This window comes from Sinocyclocheilus grahami, unplaced genomic scaffold (genome assembly GCF_001515645.1).
Source record: "Sinocyclocheilus grahami isolate Dianchi unplaced genomic scaffold, SAMN03320097.WGS_v1.1 scaffold1540.1, whole genome shotgun sequence".
Lineage (NCBI taxonomy): Eukaryota > Metazoa > Chordata > Actinopteri > Cypriniformes > Cyprinidae > Sinocyclocheilus > Sinocyclocheilus grahami.
The window spans coordinates 42,399-67,824 of NW_015506719.1; the positions used below are offsets into that span (position 1 = coordinate 42,399).

The window sequence follows — 25,426 nt, forward strand, 5'->3', positions numbered from 1 at the left end:
AAAAAACTTATGGACCTTTCCTCACAGGCTATTTATCCCAAGTAAAATTAAAGAACTCCATTTCAAAATTGCTCATAGATACTACCCTTGTAATTTATTTTTGAGCAGATTCTCTGAGAATATATCCTCAATGTGTTCGTTTTGTAATACTGATGAAGAATCTATTCTACATATGTTTTATCATTGGCCATTCACCAAGTCTTTTTGGTCAGAAGTTAGCATGTAAATTTTTTCCTGCTGTAACAAAATGATAGAAATAACAGAATCATTTTCTTTGTCAGATTTTCATTCCAAGGACATTAATCTGGAACATATTGTTTCATTGCTTTGTCTTCAGGGGAAATTTCACCTTCATAAAGCCAGAACCATTCATTGCAAACCTAACTTTAGAATGTTTTCATCTGATATAAAGTCCCTTTTTACTTCTTTTAAGAATATGTCAAATCATTTGAACTCGAAGGCTTCTAAAACTTTTAACATTCTTCAGTCTATTGTAAACTATCTTTAAAAGTCTTTCCTTTCTTTCTTTTTTCTTCTTCTTATCATTGGTATATTTGGTTAATTTTGTATAGCTTGTCTAACTTCATGTGATGATGTCCGTTAGCCCCATGTTATTTCCTAACTGTTGTTATTTTTTTTTAAACTCTCTCGCTCTACAGCTCTGCATGAAACAAGAGGAGCAAGGGAAACGAATGACCAAAAACAGGAACATTACTGAAAATGTCAAAATACACAAGCTGAGTTTTTTGGCATGGGAGCTGAACACACAGCAGCCAGAAATACAGCTTGGGTGAGCTCGAAATAAAATTAATAAATTATTAATTGCTTAAAATAATGAAAAAATAAATAAATAAAATATGAATAGAGGCGGGACTATCATCCATGTAAGAATATAAACAGTTGGAATACGCCAAAAAATTCCAAAGAAGAAGAAAATTTCAAAATAACAGACATGAAAATATAAACTGAACAAAAACACAAAACAGACGTGACAACAGGAAACGGGTTTTTTATTATTATTATCTTGATTATTACGTTTAACCATAAAATACTGACAGAAGATTTATCAGTGGTATTTCAGAACTACAAATTATTTTGCATATATTCAAAAACAAACAAATATATCATGAATTTAACAGCGAAAGGGAGATCACTACAGCCCCCCTGAGACCAGCGAAGATCTATGAAAATGGCTCCATACATTTGCATCTGCACAGGTCAGGGTATGAAGTGCAGTGCAGGACCCAGTGAGACCTCATGCATTAAATTCTGACTGAATTTTCAAGATTATTTATAAAAACAAAAACAAACAATGTTTTCTAATTTCTTCTTTATAGGACATTCACAGTATTTTTCAAACCCAGCAAAACTGAAGATCCTAGAAGCTTCCCAACATGATGAACAATCAAAACAACACATGAATCACACAAAGTACACGCTAATGGAATAATAGGCTAAATGTAGGTGATATAACCATTAAAGCTATATATTTTTATTAAATGGTTTTATTTGTTGTAATTGACATCTGCATTCATCATGAATTAAGAACAGTGATCTGGAATTTGCTGTTGATGAGTTTTGGAATTTAATCCTCAAAGTTGTCATTCTAAAACTATGTATTTTAGTGGAGATTCACATTTTGATTGTATAGTTGCCTCTTATTACAGCGATTCTGTCAAATCAGTTAATTTGGTGTATCGGTGTGATTAAAAGATGATTTGATGTGGAAGCTTGAACATGGTCCCTTACAGCAAAGCCAAAATATTAATGATTATATATTGCTGGTAATCAAACAGTTGGTGGTTGCCATTGACTTCCATAGTATTTTTTTTCTGGAAGTCAATGGCAACCCCCGACTGTTTGATTACCAGCAATCTTCAAAATATCTTCTTTTGTGTTCAACATAAGAAAGCTACTCATACAGGTTTGGAACGACATGAGGGTGAGTAAATGATGACAGAATTTTCATTTTTGGGTGAACTATCCCTTTAAGCTAAATCAATGTGAAATCAGCATAAAACATCAATATAGATATAAAGTAAAAAGAATATAGACATGGATATAAAGATATATGAATGAATGATTTGTTGTATGAGTGAAATTATTTATGAATACACAAGTATATATAAAGAAAATTCAAGAAAGAATGAATTATAAATGTATTTTTAGTCTCAACCAAATGAATGAACCCACTATCACCCATAAGATACATGACTATTCATTAATCAAAATTAAGAGAAACCAGGTGTCACTTCGGTTTCTAAAAATGCTCTCGAACAATTATATGAAAAGTGAAAACCCATAATGACATTTTAAAAATCTCTCAGATTTGAAGCTATTGCAGTCGTCACCCAAAGAAATGTCAGCATAGATGTGTGAGCTTCAATTAGAATCTTCCATCTCGCAGTCGGTCTGATTCTCCTGCTCTGCAGTCCCAGACTCATTGCTTTTATTTCTGTAGGCTTCTAAGGTATTGACTACCTCACGCAAACCTTTTATATTAGCCTGTCCTCTGATCATATCAAGGATGGGCTACATGGAATAGGTGTATTCCACAATGCATCTAGTTTTACCTTTTTCTCCTGGGTACACATATCCACCTATTAATGTGGTACATTTATTGTCATCTTTTATGTAAAAGTAAGCAGCAAGCCGTTTCTTGACTGGCACCAGCTTCACCTTTGAGTGATAAAATACCTTTGATTTGATTAAATACAGGCTTTAAAACTTCAAATTAGGCTTCTAAAGGGAACTAATGTGACCCTTTTTCTTTCCCTTTTCAGCCACATGCTTATGATCCTCTACATGAAAATCAACCATCGCTGCTCTGAAGATGCAGCACCTTCAGTGAACTACAGCTGCTTATATGGAGCTTGCTGTTTGGCTTCATCTGGAAGTAAAGAAGCAACTGGAGGTGAGGTCAAAACACAAAAAAAGACAGAAGCGTTAAAGCTGCAGTCCCTCACTGGACAATGGAAGAGCTGAAAAAGCAACATGCAAACCAGTGAATACCTTTGTAAAATATAAACATTTCTGTCTTTAATCTTTGCATATACAAATACAAGATATCTTATTTTGGGCTCCCCTCTTTCACCAAGATGTCAAAAAACAACTTGGCAAACAAGTGGCGGTTTATAGGACATGAAATAGTAAGTGAAGGAGCAGCTTAGAACTGAGTTTCTTTTATTTATTGTGTTGATCTATTATCGAGGAGCACTTATAGATGAGCAGCAGGATGTGTACTTTTGATTGCATATTGCATAAATCTGAAGAAAAATCAATAATCTGTTCATAATATTAAATATGTTGTGTTTATAATCAGAAAGTTCTTTGTTCTATTAGAGTCAAGAATGAAGCCAAACTATTTTAAGCATGATTATTTAATATAGCGAAAATGAGGCACAAAATAAAGTTACAAAAACATGTTCAACGTAATTTTTAAAAAGATATACAGTGTATACATGCAGCTGTAGGCCTCTTTCTGAAGCAGCAGAGAGTACAAATATCTGCAGCATTGAACAGTGCTGGAGCAATCAAAAATATTGAAAAACAATGTTTATTATTAACCCTTTAATGGATAGTTCACCCAAAAATTCTGTCATGATTTACTCCTATAATTTTTTTATTAATATATTTTGTGTTCCGCAGAAGAAAGTCAGTCGTGCAGGTATGAAATTATATGAGTCTGAATAATTTATAACAAAATTTTCATTTTGGTCGATCTATCACTTTGGAGGATTTCTAGAATTTAAGCAAAATATCATTTATCCTTTTATACAAACACAATAATGCTGTCTGATCTAACAAAGATGTAGTTTGTTTTCTGGTTGCTACATAATGAAACAGAATGTACGTTACACAAAGAACAGATTAACAATGAAAATAAGAACTCATAACCAATGATAAGGATGAATAGTTGGACATTTGCCTAAAGGCATCCAATGATCATATAGAATTGATACATCATTGAATTAAATTGTATGTTGAACATGCCTGAATACCTCAAGATAAATGAAAAGTTTTATATTTAAAAAAAATAGATGGATTCGGCATCAATCAGGACTCAAGACTGTACTGTCCCATTACTCATATAAAATCTTCCTGATTTTGTGGATCTTCTTTCATGTCCACATCATTGTCTTCCAAGTTAAGATTTGAAGATTTATATTCAGAGAGTAATTTCAAGATGTCGGATCTCTCACTTTTCTTGGCCTGTGTGATGATGCTTTCCAGGATGGGCTGCATGGAATAGGCGTATTCCATAAGGCTCCTAGTTTTACAGTTTTCTCCTTTGTACGCGTAGCCACCGGTGTGCACGCCAATCAGATAGCCGTCTTCGTCAAAAACTGGAGAGCCAGAAGATCCGTGAAAGAAACAAGAGTTATAAATGATCTGGTTGTCATGCATTTCCCATTTCTCTGCCAGAGACTGCTGTGTCATCACGTGAATGAAATTGACATTCTCAGAGATGTGTTTATCTGCAGCCTCTTGTAGATTCTCTTTCCCAATGATGAAACAGGGGTCTATTTTCTTGACCCCTTCACCCGGATGTCCTACAATGCAGATCCCACCACGGTTAGGAGGGGGGCCATGAATGTATCGACGGAGCAGTCCAGGACAGTCAGCGATTTCATCAGCATCTTTCAGTTCAAGAAGAGCAAAGTCAAGATATGGGCCCGTGTTGGTCTTTCCATGATGGTACGCTGCAAGATGTTCCTTGACCGGCACACACTTGGTCTCCTTTGCTTCCAGATCTTCATAGCCAAATACTGCTGTGAAGGTCTTTGAAAGTTTCCTGGTGAAAGGGTCAAATTTTCCAATAACATGAGCATTAGTGAGGATGAATCTGTCAAAGAGTAAGAAGCCAGTTCCTCTGGCGGATCCCTCCACTCGAATCTGACACACAGAGTCAGAGAGTCTCATGAGCTGCTTCACTTTCTTTACTTCCAAGAAACTCTGAACACATTTATCATATTCTGCTCTATAGAACTTTTGGATATCAGATTTGTTCTTCAGGTTCTCTCTCTGCTTTAATGTCTCCTGTAAATCTTTAAACTGAGCACGAAGAATTGCTAGAATCTCTTCCGAGTGTGGAATTATTTCAGGAGAATTAGTTGCAGGATTTGTGGATTTCATTGTGTTTCTCTTCTGTGTTTCTTCTTGTTCAGTGTTGATGGGATGTTCATTAGTATCAACATTTTCTTTCAAATCAGCAGCTGAAGCTTCTTTCATTTCAGTGCTGTCATCACTCAAGACACCATCTTGAAAATCTTGGCTATCTGGCTGGTTGTTGTCACTGATAACAATGATCTCAAAATGATTTCCATCCAGATGCTCTACGGTCTTTGACATTTCATATTTTGTCTCGCTCTCCAAGTTATAAAGTGCACACTGTTTCTTGAATATGGCATTGATGAATCGTCCGTCACGCCGAAGAGCAGCATTCAGTTTGTCTTCTTTGAACGCGTACACACAAACATCTTCAACCTTCTTCTTTAGCTCATTGTTTTTCATTAAGCGTGTCACTTGCTATTATAGTTTTTGTTAATATTTTGAAATAGATTTTATTTATGTAGTATTTTTAATATATTTTAATTTGAAAGTTTTAGTAATTGTTGTTTTTGTAATGTCTATATAGTTTTTTAGGTTTTAGTCTTTAGTTTCATTTAGTTTAAAGTTATTTTAGTACTTCAATGTAAACTAAATAAAGATGAGAAATGTGAACTAAAATATGTTTTTTTATATTTCATTTTATTTCAGTTAATGTTTAGTTTATGAAAGTTATGAAAATAGTGTTTTTTTATGGATTTAGATAACAGTAATAACCCTGGTTACCAAAACACCTTATGAGGTACATTTATTCACTTACATGAGATGAGTCTCACCTTGCATTGATTTATTTATTAAAACATTATTAAAAGTCTCATACCTGCTGCAGATGACTTTTTGATTGTCCCTCTTCCACTTCCTCCTTACAGAAACGGTTTGTTCTTTCCTGAGTGAATGAATATGAAATGTTGTCAGATTGCTAATATGAGATCACCAGTGAAAATGGTTTGACCATCATATTGTAAATCATAATGAATGATGAGCAAAAAGAGCGATATGGAATTTTTCAATAGCAGCTAATGTCTTCCTAAAACATTTTTTGTAGAGAAATTCCACACACTTTTTCATGAGCACCCATAAACAATTTATTCAATGATATGTCAGTATGCAACAAACCTTTAGTGGATCACGGCCATTAGTTCCAAGCCCCTTTCCTTTTTTCTTGCTTGTATGAATTTTTTTCTAGAACAATGGCAGTAGCAACAATAAAACACTAGCCTATGTATTATTATTATCAATTAATTAAATACACTTGAATCTAATACAATTGAGGACATTTACCAAATTAGCACTGGATTTTATAATACTGCCACGCATAATTGAACAAAAGTACACTCAAAGATTCTCAGTTTCTGTAACATGCACCATTTCACTCGAGATTGTTCTGATGCCCAAATGAAAATAAAAACAGGAATATCAGAGTGAGAAAAAGGTAGGTCATACTTACTATATTGCAAGTCTTCTAAAGCCATACATTAGCTTTGTGTGAGGAACTGACTGAAATGTGTTACTTACTGAAACTCTTTGAATATACATGCAAAACCAAATGCAGAGGGAAAACATTTTTTTATCATTTTAAATTAATATTGGAATAATTACTTATATTTCGGTCTGATTCTCACGCAGGCTTCAGAAGTTCTAATAAACCTTTTTGTGTTCCATGGGTGAGTATTTTTATTTAAAAAAATATATATACTGGTTGACTTGCGCTTGCTCGTTTACATGACCTGCATGTCTTCATTGGCTGTTTTTCAGATACATGAGCAATTACCTAAAATAACTTTTTAGACCTGAATCATTATTATTTAAATATCATGACCTTACCTGAGCATTGTCAGCAGTTTGTGACGCCCTTCTATCTCCAGTGTTACTCCCAGGCTGCTTTTTCTGAAATAGAAAACAAACTTCACATCTACACTCTCTAAACAATTCAATACAATGTTCAACATAAGAAACTAGTAACTGTAAATAGCCAAGCAAAGAAATTTGAACATTTATTTTTATAAATAAGATTTATCAAAAGTTGCTAAAAGCAGCCAAATAAAATTTTTAAATAGCTAAATTTGTTGCTAGGTGCTTTTGGAAGAAAAAGTTTCTAGTGCAGTGTGAAAAGTTGCTAAATTTAGCAATACAATTACTAAGTTGTCAACACTGAATATAAGTGCTGCAGCTTAATTTGCCAAATGTTCCGCCCCCTCCTCGCCCTCACTGGAGAAAATCACGTTCAAAAATAAGGCACGTGATGCTGTAATCCAGGGGTGCCAAACTCTGTCCTGGAGGGCCGGTGTCCTGCAGAGTTTAGATCCAACCCCAATTAGACACACCTGAACCAGCTAATCAAGCTCTTATACTAGAAACTTCCCAGCAGGTGTGTTGAGGCAAGTTGGAGCTCAACTCTGCAGGACACCGGCCCTCCAGGACCCAGTTTGGGCAGCCCTGCTGTAATCCAAGCGATGATAGAAGTAGACGTAGAAGAGTGCGAGGACTTTCTTTTAGCCTAATTTTTTACAATGTTTTTGTAATGTAGCTATTAATTATCATGGGCTGTAATAAAAAACAAGTAGTCATACTAATACTAAAACTAACGGAAGATTTGGTTTTCAAGCGAAATGTAAAAGTAAAGTAAAAGACCACTTCTTAAACCAGAGAAGGTGAACATGTTGGTCAGTTATTTTCAATTTATCTGGTATCTTTGCTGTTTCCTGACGTTATGCTGGAGACGCTATTTAATTTTTTTTTTCTTATTTATTTGATTCCACAGTGTTTGCTAAACTTTCTGTAATTTATTAGTCGTTATATAATCAAAGTCCCTTTAAGGTAATCTATAATCTTTGATATAATACAGCATGCTGTGTATGCCATGCCTCGTCTTATCATTTATTATTAATAAACGTAGTCGGCCATTGTAGCCTACAGTTAATAATAGTGTGCTTTTCATTAAGAATAACAATGAATCCGTCTTTCAAGCATTTGTTTCAGTCTTTAAAAGTGAAAGGAGCATAGCTGTAACGTTAAGCACAACAGACAATGATCTTTTCTTGAACACGTGACACCAAGATGGAGAATTCTAAAAGCGAAAGTGAAAGCGTTCCATTCACAAATAATACACTTTTGTTACCATATAACTATAAACTATGACAGCTAGTGGAAAAGTTTTCATCATGTGACTTTCTCATCAGCTGTTTTTGGAGGTTATCAGATATTACTTCAATAGGTTGGTATATTAACATTATATCAGATAATAAATGTTGATAGCATATATTTTTTTACGGTAAAGTTACAGCTGCCGGTATTTCACCTATTTTTTTTTATACAGTGCATGCAATACTATTCTCCTCTTCAGCAGACACATAAAACAGCACTGATCCAGACACCTTTGGTGTTCATACACGACAGTGTAAGTTTCTTTTTCTTTTCTTCACAGATAACAGCCACAACAAGCTTTTACTCCCATCTACAGCTTTTCAAATCTCTGGGGGAATTTGTAAATGTTATATATTGTATATATTTTGTGTTAAAATGTTACCTTATGTGAGCTGAAATATTAAACGAAGCAGGAGAAAGTGCGTGTCGTCTGTTTCCCGCGGTTTTTCAAACGGTGTGTGATCATCTGATCCGATCTGAGCGCGCTTCTTCTGCTTCTTCTTCTTCTTCTTCTTCGTCGGGGTTTTACGGCAGTTGGCATCCGATTTGTTGCATTACTGCCACCTGCTGTTCTTCAGTGCATTATATCCTCCTGCGACCCAGGCGTAGACTTTTGTCCTCTGAGGACATTATATTTGAGTGAATTTCTCTGAGAGCCTACATGCCACAGTTTGAAGTCTGGGTGTCCTGTTCAGAGCACATTCAGGGCTTTTTATGGATATCAAATGTTCGGAGATTTGATCATAAACACTGCCTCTCCTTGGTCTTTAAATATGACTGGCATTGACAGAATGATCAAATCTAGCACTCTTTTAGGGAAATATGATGATGTTTTGTAATTATCATTTAAATCTGGCTAATTTTCCAATTGTTTGTCGCAAACAAACATCTCAGAAAAATGCTATGGGGTTTCAAATCGGAATATGGCTTTTTGTTATGAAACGGGGCGTAATTTTCCTCCATGTCTTCTGTAGAGGACACCAGGACAAGCGGCATGCTAATCAGGGATTTTGGAGAAACACAGCAAGTCAAAAGGGAAATAAATTATAGATCAATATTCCTATGAAATATGAGATATTCTGTTGCTAAGTTATTACTCTCATTATTACACTTCTCTCATGTTTGCCTCAAGAACACATTATTATGCAAATTAGATGCAGTGTATAGATACATTGTAGAGAATGGGAATACCCACATATACCATAAAGTACAGTAGTATATCAAATCATTCTGTTATAGCTTTCATAACATAGTTGAGAATCATCTTTGTACAAAGTTTGGCTAAAAATAGCCTAAAACCCTAAAAACTGATTGGTGAATTAAAAAAAATAAATAAAACATTGTTTTTGCCTATTCATGTCTACTTTTCCCCTGAATAACTTAGTGCTGGCGTCCTCTACAAAGGAATAACATATTATTTTTTTTCAAAAATGATTTCTCTTCATTTGTTTCTTATGCTCCAACCAATGACATAAAAAAAAACCCTAAAAACTGATTGGTGAATTAAAAAAATAAATAAAACATTGTTTTTGCCTATTCATGTCTACTTTTCCCCTGAATAACTTAGTGCTGGCGTCCTCTACAAAGGAATAACATATTATTTTTTTTCAAAAATGATTTCTCTTCATTTGTTTCTTATGCTCCAACCAATGACAAAAAAAAATTCTGGTTCTCAGCAGGATATTACAGTCTCCTTGCCCTCTCTCTGCACATTCTGAAATACTTTTAACTACTTCATTAAAAACTACTGAACATTACTTTCAACAGATTTTTACAGGTATTCCTGACACTGGGTGCACAGTCCTGTTGGATTTCCCATAATATGAAGAGTAGGTTACTATGCCCCATTCTTAATCTGCTTAATATTGTTCTTAATATTGTAATCTTTCCCAATACAGTAAAACTGCACATTTTAGAGTGGCCTTTTATTGTGGCCAGCCTAAGGCACACCTGTGCAATAATCATGCTGTCTAATCAGCATCTTGATACGCCAGACCTGTGAGGTGGATGGATTATCTCGGCAAAGGAGAAGTGCTCACTAACACAGATTTAGACAGATTTGTGAACAATATTTGAGAGAAATAGGTCTTTTGTGAACATAGAAAAAGTCTTAGATCTTTGAGTTCAGCTCATGAAAAATGGGGGCAAAAACAAGTGTTGCGTTTATAATTTTGTTCAGTGTATACACACACACACACACACACACACATACACATACAAAAACTACCTGTCAATGGATCTAGAATACAGTATATATCAGTAACAAAATATATATCGTGTATCCACAAATTCAGTGGAAGTGAGCACCAACCCTGATCAAACACACCTGAACCACCAAACCAAGATTGATTATTTGAAAATGAGAGACAGGTGTGCTGAAGCAGGTTTAAAGCACTGTATTTTGGAATATTCAAAGTAATCATTTTTAGATGCCATTCTGTAGATTATTTGAGCAAAATAAATTTCTGTCCTATTATAGGTTCAGTGAAGATGCAATTGTGTTATTCTCAGGCAGTGAAGGGTAGTTACTAATTACATGTCATCTGGATTACGTAATCAGATTCCAGAAATTGAGCACTCATTGGATTACATTACAACTGCTCACCAAGCCTCTTTTAAATGTATTTTATGTGTTGTTTTACAATTTATTCAGTTTGAACAGCAAGATTATTTAAAAAAAAAAAAATCAATGTTTTCTTATTTCTTCTTTACAGGACATTGACATTTTTCAGACCCAACAAACTGAAGATTCTAGAAGCTTCTCAACATGATAAACAATCAAAACAACACATGAATCAGACAAGTTACACGTTGATGCAATAAGTGTAAGTGATGTAGGATACCCTTTAAAATCTTAAATGATTCCCTTTGAGCTAAATTGACTTGTTTCCCTTACAGTGAAATAAACATTAAAGCTATATTTGTTATATTAAATGGTTTTATTTGTTGTAACGGACATCTACATTCAGCAAGAAAATATGAAGAACAGTGATCTGGGGTTTGCTGCTTGAGTCTTGGAATTAACCCTCAAAGATGTCATTCTAATATGCATCTCAGTGGAGATACACATCTGATTGTGTATTGTTCTTTCTTATTACAGCAATTCTGTCAAATCAGTTAATTTGGTGTATCTGTGTGATTCAAAGATGATTTGATGTGGAAGCTTGAACATGGTCCCTTACAGCAAAGACAAAATATTAAGCTATGTGAAATCAGCATAAAACATCAACATAAGATATAAAGTAAAAAGAATATAAACATGGATATGAAGATATATGAATGAATGATTTGCTGTATGAGTGAAATTATTGTGAATGGATATATGAATACACAAGTATGTATGAATAACAGAGTAAAGAAAATACAATAAAGAATGAGCTATAAACTTATTTTAGTCTCAACCAAATGAATGAACCCACTATCACCCATAAGATACATGACTTTACATTTATCAAAAATAAGAGAAACCGGGTGTAATTTCGGCTTTTAAACATGCCATCTCTAAAAATTATATGAAAAGTTAAAACCCATAATGACATTTAAAAAATCTTTCAGAATTGAAACCATTGCAGTCGTCACCCAAAGATGTGTGGACTTCAATCAGTATCTTCCATCTCGCAGTCGGTCTGATTCTCCTGCTCTGCAGTCCCAGACTCATTGCTTTTATTTCTGTAGGCTTCTAAGGTATTGACTACCTCATGCAAACCTTTTATATTAGCCTGTCCTCTGATCATATCAAGGATGGGCTGCATGGAATAGGTGTATTCCACAATGCTTCTAGTTCTACCCTTTTCTCCTGGGTACACATATCCACCGGTGTGCACGCCAATCAGATAGCAGTGTTCATCAAAAACTGGAGAGCCAGAAGATCCATGAAAGAAACAAGAGTTATAATTAATCTGGTTTTTATAAACATCCCATTTATCTTCAACACTCTTCTGTGTCATCACATGTATGAAATTGACATTCTCAGAGATGTGTTTATCGGCAGCCTCTTGTAGATTTTCTCTCTCAATGATGAAGCAGGGGTCCGTTTTCTTAATCCCACCATCTGGATGTCCCACAATGCACATCTCACCACTTTTAGGAGGGGGGCCAGGACTGTAATAGCTGAGCAACTCAGGACGGCCTTTGATTTCATCAACAGCATCCAGTTCAAGAAGAGCAAAGTCAAGACGGCATTTATTGGCATCTGTTATGTAACAGTAAGCAGCAAGCTGTTTCTTGACTGGCACCAGCTTCACCTTTGAGTCCAGACGTTCAAAATCAAATGCAGCTTCTAATTTCCTTGTAGAAGAAAGCTTGTCTGGAGACTCAAGAACTTCCTTAACAACATGTGCATTAGTTAGAACAAATCGCCCAAAGAGTAAGAAGCCAGTTCCTCTGGCGGATCCCTCCACTCGAATCTGACACACAGAGTCAGAGAGTCTCATGAGCTGCTTTATTTTATACACCTCAGAGAAACTCTGAACACTTTTATCATATTCTGTTCTAAAGAACTTTTGGATATCAGATTTGTTCTTCAGGTTCTCTCTCTTCTTTAATGTCTCCAGTAAATCTTTAAACTGAGCACGAAGAATTGCTAGAATCTCTTTGGAGTGTGGAATTATTTCAGGAGAATTAGTTGAAGGATTTGTGGATTTCATTGTGTTTCTCTTCTGTGTTTCTTCTTGTTCAGTTTTGATGGGATGTTCATTATGATCAACAATTTCTTTCAAATCAGCGGCTGAAGCTTCTTTCATTTCAGTGCTGTCATCACTCAAGACACCATCTTGAAAATCTTGGCTATCTGGCTGGTTGTTGTCACTGATAACAATGATCTCAAAATGATTTCCATCCAGATGCTCTACGGTCTTTGACATTTCATATTTTGTCTCGCTCTCCAAGTTATAGAGTGCACACTGTTTCTTGAATATGGCATTGATGAATCGTCCGTCATGCCGAAGAGCAGCATTCAGTTTGTCTTCTTTGAACGCGTACACACAAACATCTTCAACCTTCTTCTTTAGCTCATTGTTTTTCATTAAGCGTGTCACTTTCTTCCCTCCTTTTGTTTTAATGTAAAATATCACTAAGCTTTTTGATTCATTGGAGAATGAAAGCCTTCCAGTTGTTTTTTTCTTTGTAGCAACATTTCCATGATTTTTAATGAAGGATATGTCTAAGAGCTCATGGCTTTCAATAAGACAGCAGGGGAAATCGGTCTTGACAGCCGCTCTAGGAACTGCTCCTTTGGATCTCTGGATCACCATTTCTTTCTCCTTGTTGTCTTTTTGAATCTTTCTGAAAGTCTTGTTTGTATTAAGAGCATCGAGCACAGTCTTGGATGTATCACACGCCACTGCATATTTCTCACGTTTGTAGCGGAAATCAAAAGTGTGGCTTTGCCCTTCAGCACTCTGTTGAATTCAGAAGAACAGTAATACACAAAAGCATTCATTTAAACACCTGAATAAAGGACTTCAGTAAAATGATTATCAAGTAATATTATAATTTATACAAATAATAACAATAATTCCAGATTTAATTTGTTTCCACAAGCTCTTGATTCAATTACATTCCAATTTGATATCAAGTCAATGATCGGTGCATAATGTGCACTTTTATTTTAACAAGTCTTTATTAAAAAGTCTTTAATGTAGTCAGTTTATTCATGAAGTGGAGAAGACTGCAGGACAAGAGGTGCACTACTGGTAATTTTCAGTGAAACGGTTTTAGATTAAAAGATCAGTCTTGAGATTTTAAGGAACTATCAGATTTTTTTAAATGAAGGGAAATCTGTATTTTTCATATTCATTAACCCAGCCTAAAATATGATAATATATAATGCATTGCAGTTGTTAAGTACCAAGGAGTGTTATTTTAGTATCAATGATACTATTATAGTTTTTGTTAATATTTTGAAATAGATTTTATTTATATACATTTATTTAATTTTAAAGTTTTAGTAATTGTTGTGTTTTTTTATTTGTTAACGTCTATATAGTTTTTTTTTTTTATTAAGCTTTAGTGTTCAGTTTTATTTAGTATTAGTTTAAAGTTATTTTAGTACTTCAACCCTCCTATTATCCAAGGGGTCAATTTGACCCCATTCAATGTTTAACTTCTGTAAATACATGATTGACTTTTTTATTTTTTTGCTTCAGATTTAATGACTATTCCTAATTTAATGGGGACAACTCTGTAAACATAAAAATAACATGACATTTTTTCAATGTCATACACATTTTGTAGCATCAGTGTTCTTTTGGGTCAATTTGACCCCGTGCTCTTTTAGCTGTATAAAACATAAGACGTATCAAAATTTCACACACATTTGTTTTGGTTGTTTTGGGTGATATTTAGGTCACTTTAACATGCTATAATTTTATAATATTCACTATAATTTTATATATTCAGTATAATATTCAAAAAACTTCCCTCTGTTTTAGGGCTCTAACATAAAAATACCTGTAGTACTGCAAGAGCCGCTGATAGTTTACATGGCATGGGGGTAGGGGTAATCCTAATTCTCGTGAGAACTTTGATATTTCCCATGCCGTGGGGGAAGGGAAAACATAATTCTTGTGGTTTACAGGGGAGGAGCAAACATATAAAAGCTTGCACATAAGCCTTCTAAACCATTTCTCTTTGTGCTCGGTGGGCTCTCTCTTTATGCTCTCTCTCTCAATTGAAAATGGCCTTTAAAGGTGCAGTAAGCGATTTCTGAGACATGTTGTTGATATTTGACATCACCAAAACAAACACACCCCTACCTAAAAGAATTACACCCCTATCTTGCCTCCGCCCCTAAATTTCTGAACATGCTATTCAACACAGGCACCTCCTCCATCACTACTGGACACGCCCCTTACTGGTGATTGGCTACAAGTGTGTTTTGGTGCTCTGTCCGATCCACTTTCAACAGCGTTTCTCAGAAATCGCTTAGAGAATGTGTCTGAGACAGACGATAATGTTGAGTTGAAGAGGACCCTGATTATGAGGACCCTCCTGTTGTCTCTAACCACCAGCAGACACATTACCTTCCAAAAATGGAAAGTTATTACGGTCCCGCTCCTCACTTGAACGACAGAGGGCTGCTAATTAGGGCTGGGTAAAAAATATTGATATCTCGATTTTAATTGATTCTCATTTTTACAGAACGTTATCAATTCTTAAATCCCAATAATCAATTATTCTAGTCTGTTTTCAGTTAATGGATGGAACATTGAAGGGCACCTCCTATCCAATAAATCGCAATAAGCATTGTGCTTTAGTACTTTTAATATGAAACAAAGTCTCAGATTTCAAATTAGGTCCATTGTATTGCAGTATTCAAACAATAAATGCCGTTTCGGTGCCGTTTAATGTGGAGTGACAGATCGCTGTAGCGCCTCAGATCAACAGATGAACTGATCATCTCCTCCACATTAATACCAGTTTCAGCACAAAATAAACATGACTAAACATCCGAAGGTAAGTTAAAGGTAGGGTATGTAATTTTTCAAAAACACTTTAGAAAACTGATTCGGGCCGAATAGCAAAACAAACTTGTAGCCAATCAGCAATAAGGGGCGTCTCTACTCGTGATGTGGAGGAAAGAGCTTTCAGTGCATGGGACGAACATTAGCCAAGCCGAGCGACAGAAAGATAGAGATGGCGGATAAAAAAAACAAAAGAGGAAAACGTCTGCGGAACGATAAGGCAAGAAGTAGGACCCGTGTAAATATCGGATCAGCTTTCCGGCACTGGAGAGAACTCAAGGAGTGGAGGCCTGCGATTGGACGCCGAGGTTGCTTTGTTTCTTCTCAATAGGTGAGTAACACTGTGTCTACAACAGCTAAAGTCTGCCTACACTGGACGCGATCAAATGACGATCAAATCCCGGATTTGAAATTTGTGTCAGCACGTCATAAATAGAACCCGGCAGCAGTTTTCTGTCGGGGATTTGTTGCGACGCTCACGTCTGATGTAGACACGGTGTAACATTGGTTTTGCTTTGTTTCACAGAACTAATCGTTGCCTGGGTTGCGTACGTATATGTGGGGCGGAGTTATCAAAATAGGGGCAAGACCCTTTTGGGGTAGGGGCGTGTTTGTTTTGGTGATTTCTAATATCAACATTGGCTACCAGAAATCGCTTACCCTGCCTTTAAAAGAAAGAGTACAACTTTACAATCCATATCCTGTGTCATGTAATCGCTCAATCAGTGTTTCAGTCGCGCAAAGACGTCAATATAACAGCTTGTAAACAATGTCACGTAACGTCACATTTACCTCAGAAAAAACATATTCGGTGACCATAAACTCATAAATCAGCTAGAAACTGTAGCAGGGGTCTGTTTTGTAGAGAGTCCCCCTGCGGTGAAAATCTAGTTTTTTTAATGTTGTTTATTTGTCTATGTGGTGTTTTTAATATGCTTTTAGACAACCCATGTGTTAATCCATTTATCAACACCATTGCTGAGTATTTTCTCCTTAAAACTGTAGTTTCCCAAAGGTAGTCACAGAAACCTGGTTTGAAACAGCCCTCGGTTTGCTATACGTCACAATCCAATAACCAATCACATCAAGGGATCGATTCCTATCACTAGCATGCAAAATATACCAATACCAGCACAAAACCAAAAATAAATTACAGCAAAAAAACGATGAAGCCGTGGTTTAATGTGAATTTAGAACCGCTAACTTGCATTATAACCCGTGGCAACAGTGTAAAAGTAGCCCGGAGTCAGACCCACCTCTCCCGCATCTTCACGCGTATGCTCGCGGGCGCGAATTAAGAATCCCAAACGGCTGTACAACATCGTCAAGTAAGTAACTTTAACGAATGTTACAGTATTCACTGTAGTTGTCTGCTAGTAAAAACATAGTTTTATCAGTCATTATCCACGTATATGCCATTGTTTTGCGGTTACTACAGTTCAGTGGATCAGGAGGCGCTGGCTGGTGCGACTGAGTGGAGGTGGGACTAATTTGCATATTCATAGATCCGCGTATAGTAAATGAGGCAAGGGTGTAGAGTTACATTCAAGCTATTTTAAGGCATGAGAAAATTATTTTCAAAAGAAAAAACATTTAAATATGTCATTTTGATGATCAAAGATAAGTTTTAAGGGATAAAATATTTGACTACAGGGGGACTTTAAATATATTTACCATATAACATTATATTGTTATATTATATACATTATAATTTTTACTGTTCTTAAATGTTTAATTTATGTTTGAATAAATCCATCAAGTTTTATGACAGCCACCATTTAAATGTTTATAGCCTATTTAAAAAAACCCGAATTGAAGTAGAAATATTATTATATAATTGTAACTTTATTATTTTAAAATCTTCATTAAGTGTAGTTTTAGCAGTTGTGTAGCCTGCAAATCAGTCAGTTTTAACCTTCAATATTATAGTAATGTAACTAGTAACTGACTCATGTATATTTTACAGCATTAGTTGAGAGATACATTTTTTTTCCATGAGAAAATTTGGCATGTAGCCTACTGTACCTGATATATATACAAAATAATCAATATTTAATCGAATCGAATCGCTTGTGAATGAGAATCGAATCGAATCAAATCATGAAATTTGTGTCAAAACCCAGCCCTACTGCTAATGTCATCAAAATGATTCCAGGGGCCACCAGATATTGCTGTCAGCCATGTCCAAGATGTATAATCAGTATCTGAGCTTTTCATAACACCATCAATTGAAAAGGATATACTTCAAATGACAAACTTAGAGGAGAGGAAGGTGTGGGGACAGTTGAAAAGACTTTGATGTGACTGACTTGCAAGCCTAAATTGGGTTGCTCATTTTGGCAGGAGTGTACAAGTCAAAAGAAGAAGCAAAAGCAAGCCTTTGGAATGCTGACACTGGAAGGTCAATATTTCCAGCCACCATGTCTCTAAAGGCATTCCATGTTTTCTCCTGTGTTAATACGTTTTGATGACAAAGAAACAAGACAGGGCCGACCAGAGCGTGATAATCTCGCAGCAATACGGGATGTATGGGACAAGTGGGCCCAGCGATTACCCTTTCTTTACAATCCAGGCCCCCACATCACTGTGGATTAATGTCTGGTTCCATTTCATGGGTGCTGTCCCTTCAGACAATATATGCCAAGCAAACCAGCCACAAAGATCATTGATGTGAGCGCCTACAATGCCTTTGTGTTATGGAGTGAAATAAACAAGGACTGAAACAGCGGAAAACTAAGTCGAAGGAGGATTTTCCTGGAGCAGCTGAGTTACGAGCTAGTGAAACCTCATATTGAGAGAAGACGGTGCCTTCCAAGAACATAATCAGCTGCTGCAACTGTTGTGAATGACATCCAAATGGAGACAAACATTCCAGTGCAGGTGGGAAATGTGGCAGGTGCCAGGTCTGTCCCAACAGAAATGACTCCAAGACCAGCAACACTTTTGTGAAATGCAAAAAATACGTCTGCAAGGAGCACACACACACTTTTTACACATTATGTGCAAAGTAGTGCAGACAAAAGGGGAGGGGGGGGGGGCTATTTTAAAGGGCTATTTAAGTAGCCAACAAAGACATAAATTACTTGACACAAACCTTTTAGTAAAAAAAAAATATTTATATATTTTGGAGGTTTAAATTGCTGGGGGTCAAATTGACCCCAGTGAAGAATTTTTTTTAATCAGATTTTAGGGTAACAGGAGGGTTAAACTAAATAAAAATAAATAAGCTTAAGTTTTTATTTTATTTCAGTTAATGTTTAATTTATTTCAAGTTAAGAAAATGTTTTTTTTATGGATTTAGCTAACAATAATAACCCTGGTTACCAAAACACCTGAGGTACATTTATTCGCTTACATGAGATGAGTCTCACCTCAATTATTAAAAGTCTCATACCTGCTGCAGATGACTTTTTGATTGTCCTTCTTCCACTTTCTCCTTACAGAAACGGTTTGTTCTTTCCTGAGTGAATGAATATGAAATGTTGTTAGATTGCTAATATGAGATCACCAGTGTAAATGGTTTGACCATCATATTGTAAATCATAAGGAATGATGAACAAAAAGAGCAATATGGATTTTTAAAGCAGCTAACAAGACTTCCTAAAACATTTTTTTGTAGAGAAATAGAGAAATTACACACACACACTTTTTCATGAGCACCTATAAATAATTTATTCAGTGATATATCAGTATGCAACAAAACTTCAGTGGATCACGGCCATTATTTTCAAGCCCCTTTTCTTTTTTCTTGCTTGTATGATATTTTCTTATAGAACAATGGCAGTAGCAACAATAAAATAATAGGATATGTATTATTATTATTAATTAATTTTAAAAATACACTTGAATGTAATACAATTTAGGACATTTACCGCTCTGTAAAAAATCCAATTAGCAAAATGTTGGCTACAGAACAGCAGAATATGAACGCAATGCACAAAGTTTCTCGTTAAGCGTTTTCCTCCTGTAGTAAAACATAAACACTTAACATGGCTTAATGTATTAAGATGCTATTAAAATATCAAATTCAATATACAGTTTATTAATATAATGAATATGTATATAGTATTTTCCTCCCACACCACAAAACGTGGCATGTGACATAATGAACTAAGATGATAAAGACCAAACTCAGTGCTCTTCATTATTAAAATATAGCCTACATAACTAATATACAGGCAAGCAGGTGAGCCCAGCAATTTAATGCATTGCGTTCTGGGCTCGTCTGCTTGCTCTTGTAGTTCATTAAATAATAACTATATATCGAATTTGATCTTTTAATTGCACTTAATGTATCTTAATACATTAAGCCATGTTAAGTGTTTGTTTTTCTACAGGAGGAAAATGCTTAACGAGAGACTTTGTGCATTGCGTTCATATTCTGCTGTTCTGTAGCCACGGATTTGCGGGTCTTGTCTTTTTCTTGCACGACCCTGTACGTTATAGTATACAATTAATTTTAATCGTTTAAACACCACCACAGCGTCTTGTCTCCATTGGCAACATGCACGATTTGTGTCGATTGCAAGTGACGTCGCAGGTAGCAGAGAGTGCAAGTGAAGATTGCAAGTGACTTCGTAATTTAGTTTCTTTTTTCTTGTCTTCACCACCTGGTTACTGTTGTAAAATGTTGAGAGATTCAAACAAAAAGTAATCAATAAATAAAACAAAATAAAAAGACTGCAAGTGATGTCGCTAGCAGAAGTGCAAGTGTCTGAGAGTGCAAGTGCAAGGCTGCAGCCAGACCCTTCTCTTCAAACGGGCGGATTACACGGTTTCTGGTCTCGTGAAGGCGCTTCGGAGAGGAGTTCATCGTTCCGAACGAGAATAAACAACTGAATCCTTTCACAAGGCTGTTATCAAAGCAGACTGCGTCTCAGTCAGTTCCCTAGGTAGTGAATCACTAGATCGTGCACACGAGTCCCTGCACTGGTAAAGAGACTATGGCTTAGTAAACATTGGGACAATTATCAGTCAATTTGTAAAACGTCACCACTGGTATTTATCAACAACAGGTAGGCATATTTTGATATTATTTTAATGCTGTTTAAGGTAGACTTATAATATGAAATGTGCATGTTCTGTTACAAATCCTTGCAACTAATGAACAATCAACGTCAATGCTCCCCGTGTTGTGCGATGGATTGAGATTTTTTTGTGTGCCAAAAAAAATAAAATAAAAAATGGTTCTGTTTCATCACAAATCTAATTAACTGATATTCCATTTTAAATGATTTAAAAGGCATCATTTAATTTCTTGAGATAAATTATACTTTATTTCTCCATCAGGGTGTGGCCAAAGGTTTCATTGGTGCTTTCTCATCATTGCAAGTTTTCAGATGCTGGCCAGTCACTTCTTCCAAGGCTCCAAACACTGCCATGTGACCAGACTGCTCCACTGCAACTACATAGTGTGTGTGTCCTTTCAACACTAAGACTTAAGGTAATATGTGTAAAAGTTTAGAGTGTTTACTACAATTAAAATGTGCTTCATTGTTCTCAGTGGCATCTACGCTAATATTAGACTGTCTCATTCTTATTCCGAGGTCACTGTAGCCACCAGATCCAGTCTGTATCCAGATCAGATAGTGGATCAGGACCTAGAGACATCCCTCGACAGCCCTGAAGGTCAGCGGATACCAGGACAACTAGATGAGCCCCAGAGACAGATCCCCTCCGAAGACCTCGTCACCTAGACAGTCATCGGGACAAGACCACAGGAACCAGACCAGTCCTCTGCACAATCTGACCTGTGTTGCAGCCTGCAATTAAACTGCTGGATTCGTCTGGCCAGAGAAGAACGATGGAGTTTTGGTTCCTTCGACACATGATTTTTGTTTAATACTGTAAAGCTGCTTTGACACAATCTGTAGTGTAAAAAGCACTATGTAAATACAGTGACTGGAATTTACTTGACTCAGGTCAGTTGAACTGTAACACCTGGTTCATTAATTTTTTTCTGACTTCTGCCTCATTTTAAAGATGTAATTGTGAACATAGGCCGGGGCGATAAAACGGTATCGATATTTATCGACAGTACACCTTCTTCGATAACGATAGAAAAAATGTTCGATATAGTGCACGATATAGGCACGTGCTATGAGTGACGCAGACAGCACACACAAACACACAAACATACTGAAATGAGTGCTGTGCCTGCCTGTGATGAGGAGATTGTGAATAAAGAATGAATATTAGTCGAATTTAAAATAAACATTTGCATTTGAATGTTAGGTGTGCATTAGGTAGTGTCATCAGTGGCAGTCGAGATGCGGTGATGTTGATGTAAATGACGTTGTTTCATTTGAATGTTTTGTAAGTCTAGCCCACGAGACGTGCCGCTGTTGCGTTATTCATTCAAAATATGAAGAGAAATATAGAAGCTCAATGCAGAGAAGATCTTGATTAGGTTAAAACCGAAACCAAGCCATTCACACAGAACGCATATTCAGCGCATTTTTTAGACGGACAAATGACTGCTGCACTCGCGTCTGACACAAGAGGTGTATAGAAAGCCATGCAAAGTTAAAACAGTTTAAACTTTTAGAAAACGTGTCACGAATCTGTGGAGGTTTATTCCTTTTCGCTGCGTCTCATGTTTTTAAATGCAGTCTGTGTGAATGGCGCTTCGGCTCTTTGGATTATGCAATGCATAAATACATGATACTGTTTTGTTCATAATTGTTTTATGCAATTTACGAAATTATATTTGATTTTTATGAGTTAATTTAGATGTAATGCACGTTTTTTTATATACAGATATTTCCTTGCGTTGACATGTTAACAGCAATTGAATGTGCTGCATTATTTTGCTCATTGCGCCCTCCTGTGGCCTCGGGATGTCAAAAGTTTCCTTAAGACCTATTTAATCTGCATAAAACATTAGAAATTAGATATTTGTTTAATTTTTATTTTGTGTGTGATTGTTAAAACAAAAAATATTTGTTTGTCTCAATAAATTGTGTTAATTATAAATACAGTGGTTAAATTGAATTTTTTTTTCTATTGCTCTGTTTAAAAAAAGGTTATAAAGAATGTCAATAATTATCGATACCGAATGGTATGAAACATTATATCGTTGACACATTTTTTAGCTATATTGCCCAGCCCTATGTGAAGAGTAGTAATATTTGTAAATGTTTGTTTGCAAACATTTTGTTTAACTTTAGTCTTTTTTAAGTTCATTAAACAAATGTTTAAAATAAATTTTGCAGTTGTATTACAAATGTAATGTTTGACAACTGGAGCACTTTAAAGGGATAGTTCACCCAAAAATGGAAATTTGCTGTTATTTTATTGACCCTCAGGCCATCCCAGATGTCAGTGACTTTTTTTCTTCAGTAGAACAGTAAAGAAGATTTTTATCTGAAATGGTTATCCTTGGCGATTCATACACTGCATGTCTGTGGCTGCCGGTTTTTGATTGTTTCGCTTCATAAGGCCTCAATGTGTCCTCAGGATCCTTTGGTAATTTGGTCTTGTCTGTATATTTTTATTTGACTCTCAAAAGCCGGCAGCCAGAGACGTGCAGTTTATGAACTGCAATGTTTTCAAAGACAATGTTTTCACTTAAAAATGTCCTTTACTGTTCAATTGAAGAAAAAATTTAACTACATCTTGGATGGCTTGAGGGTGAGTCAATTAACAGCAACTTTTCATTTTTGGGTGAACTATCCCTTTAAGCCTGCATGTTTAGTCTGTATGACAAATGTTATAAATGCAGATTGTTATTAAATAAAGGCTATTATGTGATGTAATGAGTGTGTTTTAGTGATTGATAGACACCAGGTAATAATTTTCTTAAACTCAATATAAAATATAATAACTAGTTCCACAGCAATTTCTTATGATGCCCAAATAATAAATCTTAGTTGAGGTAACATATGAAACACATGGAGTGAATGGTTAAATTTTAATTGACACAATTTGCTGTAGTTTTCTAAATGTTTGACCAATTAAACAATTTTAGTTGAATGGACTATAAAACTATTTCAGTAAAGGTTGAGCCAACTAAAAAATAACAATTCAGGCAACACTTTGAAGACAGAAATTGACTGAACGTGAAATTTCTGTGGAACTAATTACTAAATAATTCGTTGAAACGGCTTGAAATTTTTTACAGTGTGAATTAACATTGAATTTTATAATACTGCCACGCACAAAAGTGCACTCAAAGATTCTCAGTTTCTGTAACATGCACCATTTCACTCAAGATGTGTTCTGATGCCCAAATGAAAATAAAAACAGGAATATAAGAGTGAAAAAAAGATAGGTCATACTTACTATATTGCAAGTCTTCTAAAGCCATACATTAGCTTTGTGTGAGGAACTGACTGAAATGTGTTACTTACTGAAACTCTTTGAATATACATGCAAAACCAAATGCGGAGGGAAAACATTTTTTATCATTTGAAATTAATATTGGAATAATTACTTATATTTTGGTCTGATTCTCTCACAGGCTTCAGAAGTTCTAATAAACCTTTTTGTGTTCCATGGGTGAGTATTTTTATTTAAAAAAATATATATACTGGTTGACTTGCGCTTGCTCGTTTACATGACCTGCATGTCTTCATTGGCTGTTTTTCAGATACATGAGCAATTACCTAAAATAACTTTTTAGACCTGAATCATTATTATTTAAATATCATGACCTTACCTGAGCATTGTCAGCAGTTTGTGACGCCCTTCTATCTCCAGTGTTACTCCCAGGCTGCTTTTTCTGAAATAGAAAACAAACTTCACATCTACACTCTCTAAACAATTCAATACAATGTTCAACATAAGAAACTAGTAACTGTAAATAGCCAAGCAAAGAAATTTGAACATTTATTTTTATAAATAAGATATATAATCCATGCTTCTTGATGTTTTGCATTTTGTCACCTCAAAGGATTTCAAAATGCCATTATTACTCATGGCGATGATGATCAAGAGTGATGTTAGCAAGTCAGTGTTTCTGTGAAGAGGACAAATACAAATGATGAGCCCAACGATTAACGAGTTACATCTGATAAAATTCTCAAGCACGGTATTCAGTAATTAAGCGAGCATTTAATGCAGACACATTAGTTTATTTTCGTCCAGCAGATCCTCATTCATGAAAGCAATTTTACAGTAAAATACTATAAAAATGACTGATTTTGGAAGTGAAAAAGAATGTGATTGTATAATTTACAGTGAATAACATTCCCAGAATTCCCTGCATGACACTTCACATTTGATGTTTTTTCGTTGAAATAACTGTTTCTTCTTAGTTTTTTTCTTGTCAGTTGTGTACATTAGGGTTTTATCTTACATGTAATGTTGTTAAATTCATGTTTTTTGCATTATTTCAGTATCATGTGTGTTACCCTTTTATATATATAAAAAACGCGGCAAAAATGAGGCAAGTATTGAGGAAACGATGGCGAACGGAGGATTTGGTTTTCAAGCGAAATGTAAAAGTAAAGTAAAAGACCACTTCTTAAACCAGAGAAGGTGAACATGTTGGTCAGTTCCCCTTCAGGAACTCGAGCTGCGTCGAGATTCGCATTGGGAACGCCCTTGCGTGACCGCGTTCTGAAGCACGTGTCAAATCCGTCCAATGGAGCAGCGACAGACGCTTCATCTATCTTCCTAGATGAAATGTGATGAGTGTCGAGACTGTGGACTCGCCACCACAGTCCCTCGCGTATGAGGTGTGATTCGTGATTATGGGGTGTGTTTCG

At 35.6% G+C, this 25,426-nt stretch overlaps 2 protein-coding genes and 2 long non-coding RNA genes across 5 annotated transcripts in view; 1 reads left to right on the forward strand and 3 right to left on the reverse strand.

Annotated features, from left to right (window-relative positions):
- The first annotated feature begins 1,370 nt into the window (after positions 1-1,370).
- LOC107571033 (uncharacterized) lies at positions 1,371-11,040 on the forward strand. Its single transcript, XR_001607124.1, has 3 exons — positions 1,371-1,431; positions 2,784-2,914; positions 10,968-11,040. It is a non-coding gene; the product is annotated as an uncharacterized lncRNA (long non-coding RNA).
- LOC107571030 (protein FAM111A-like) lies at positions 4,035-5,513 on the reverse strand. Its single transcript, XM_016257317.1, has one exon. The coding sequence runs from the start codon at positions 5,350-5,352 to the stop codon at positions 4,087-4,089; it is 1,266 nt and encodes a 421-aa protein (XP_016112803.1). The 5' UTR covers positions 5,353-5,513; the 3' UTR covers positions 4,035-4,086.
- On the reverse strand, positions 5,940-7,002 carry LOC107571032 (uncharacterized). The gene is made up of 3 exons (XR_001607123.1): positions 6,934-7,002; positions 6,226-6,291; positions 5,940-5,995 (listed from the first exon to the last, which is right to left on the reverse strand). It is a non-coding gene; the product is annotated as an uncharacterized lncRNA (long non-coding RNA).
- A 169-nt stretch (positions 11,041-11,209) lies between the features above and the next one.
- LOC107571027 (protein FAM111A-like) overlaps positions 11,210-25,426 on the reverse strand; it is a 19,825-nt gene continuing 5,608 nt past the window's right edge. For both annotated transcript variants that reach the window (XM_016257313.1, XM_016257312.1), the window contains exons 2-5: positions 24,603-24,675; positions 24,376-24,438; positions 19,111-19,176; positions 11,210-13,652 (exon numbers count right to left, since the gene is read on the reverse strand). In XM_016257313.1, the coding sequence (XP_016112799.1) occupies positions 11,850-13,652; positions 19,111-19,176; positions 24,376-24,438; positions 24,603-24,635 (1,965 nt within the window). In that variant the 5' untranslated portion in view covers positions 24,636-24,675 and the 3' untranslated portion in view covers positions 11,210-11,849. The remainder of the gene's footprint in view (positions 13,653-19,110; positions 19,177-24,375; positions 24,439-24,602; positions 24,676-25,426) is intronic.

Excerpts from the sequence above, each read along its gene's own strand:
- LOC107571030 (XM_016257317.1), bottom strand. The coding sequence starts at position 5,352 with ATGTCAAAGACCGTAGAGCATCTGGATGGAAATCATTTTGAGATCATT.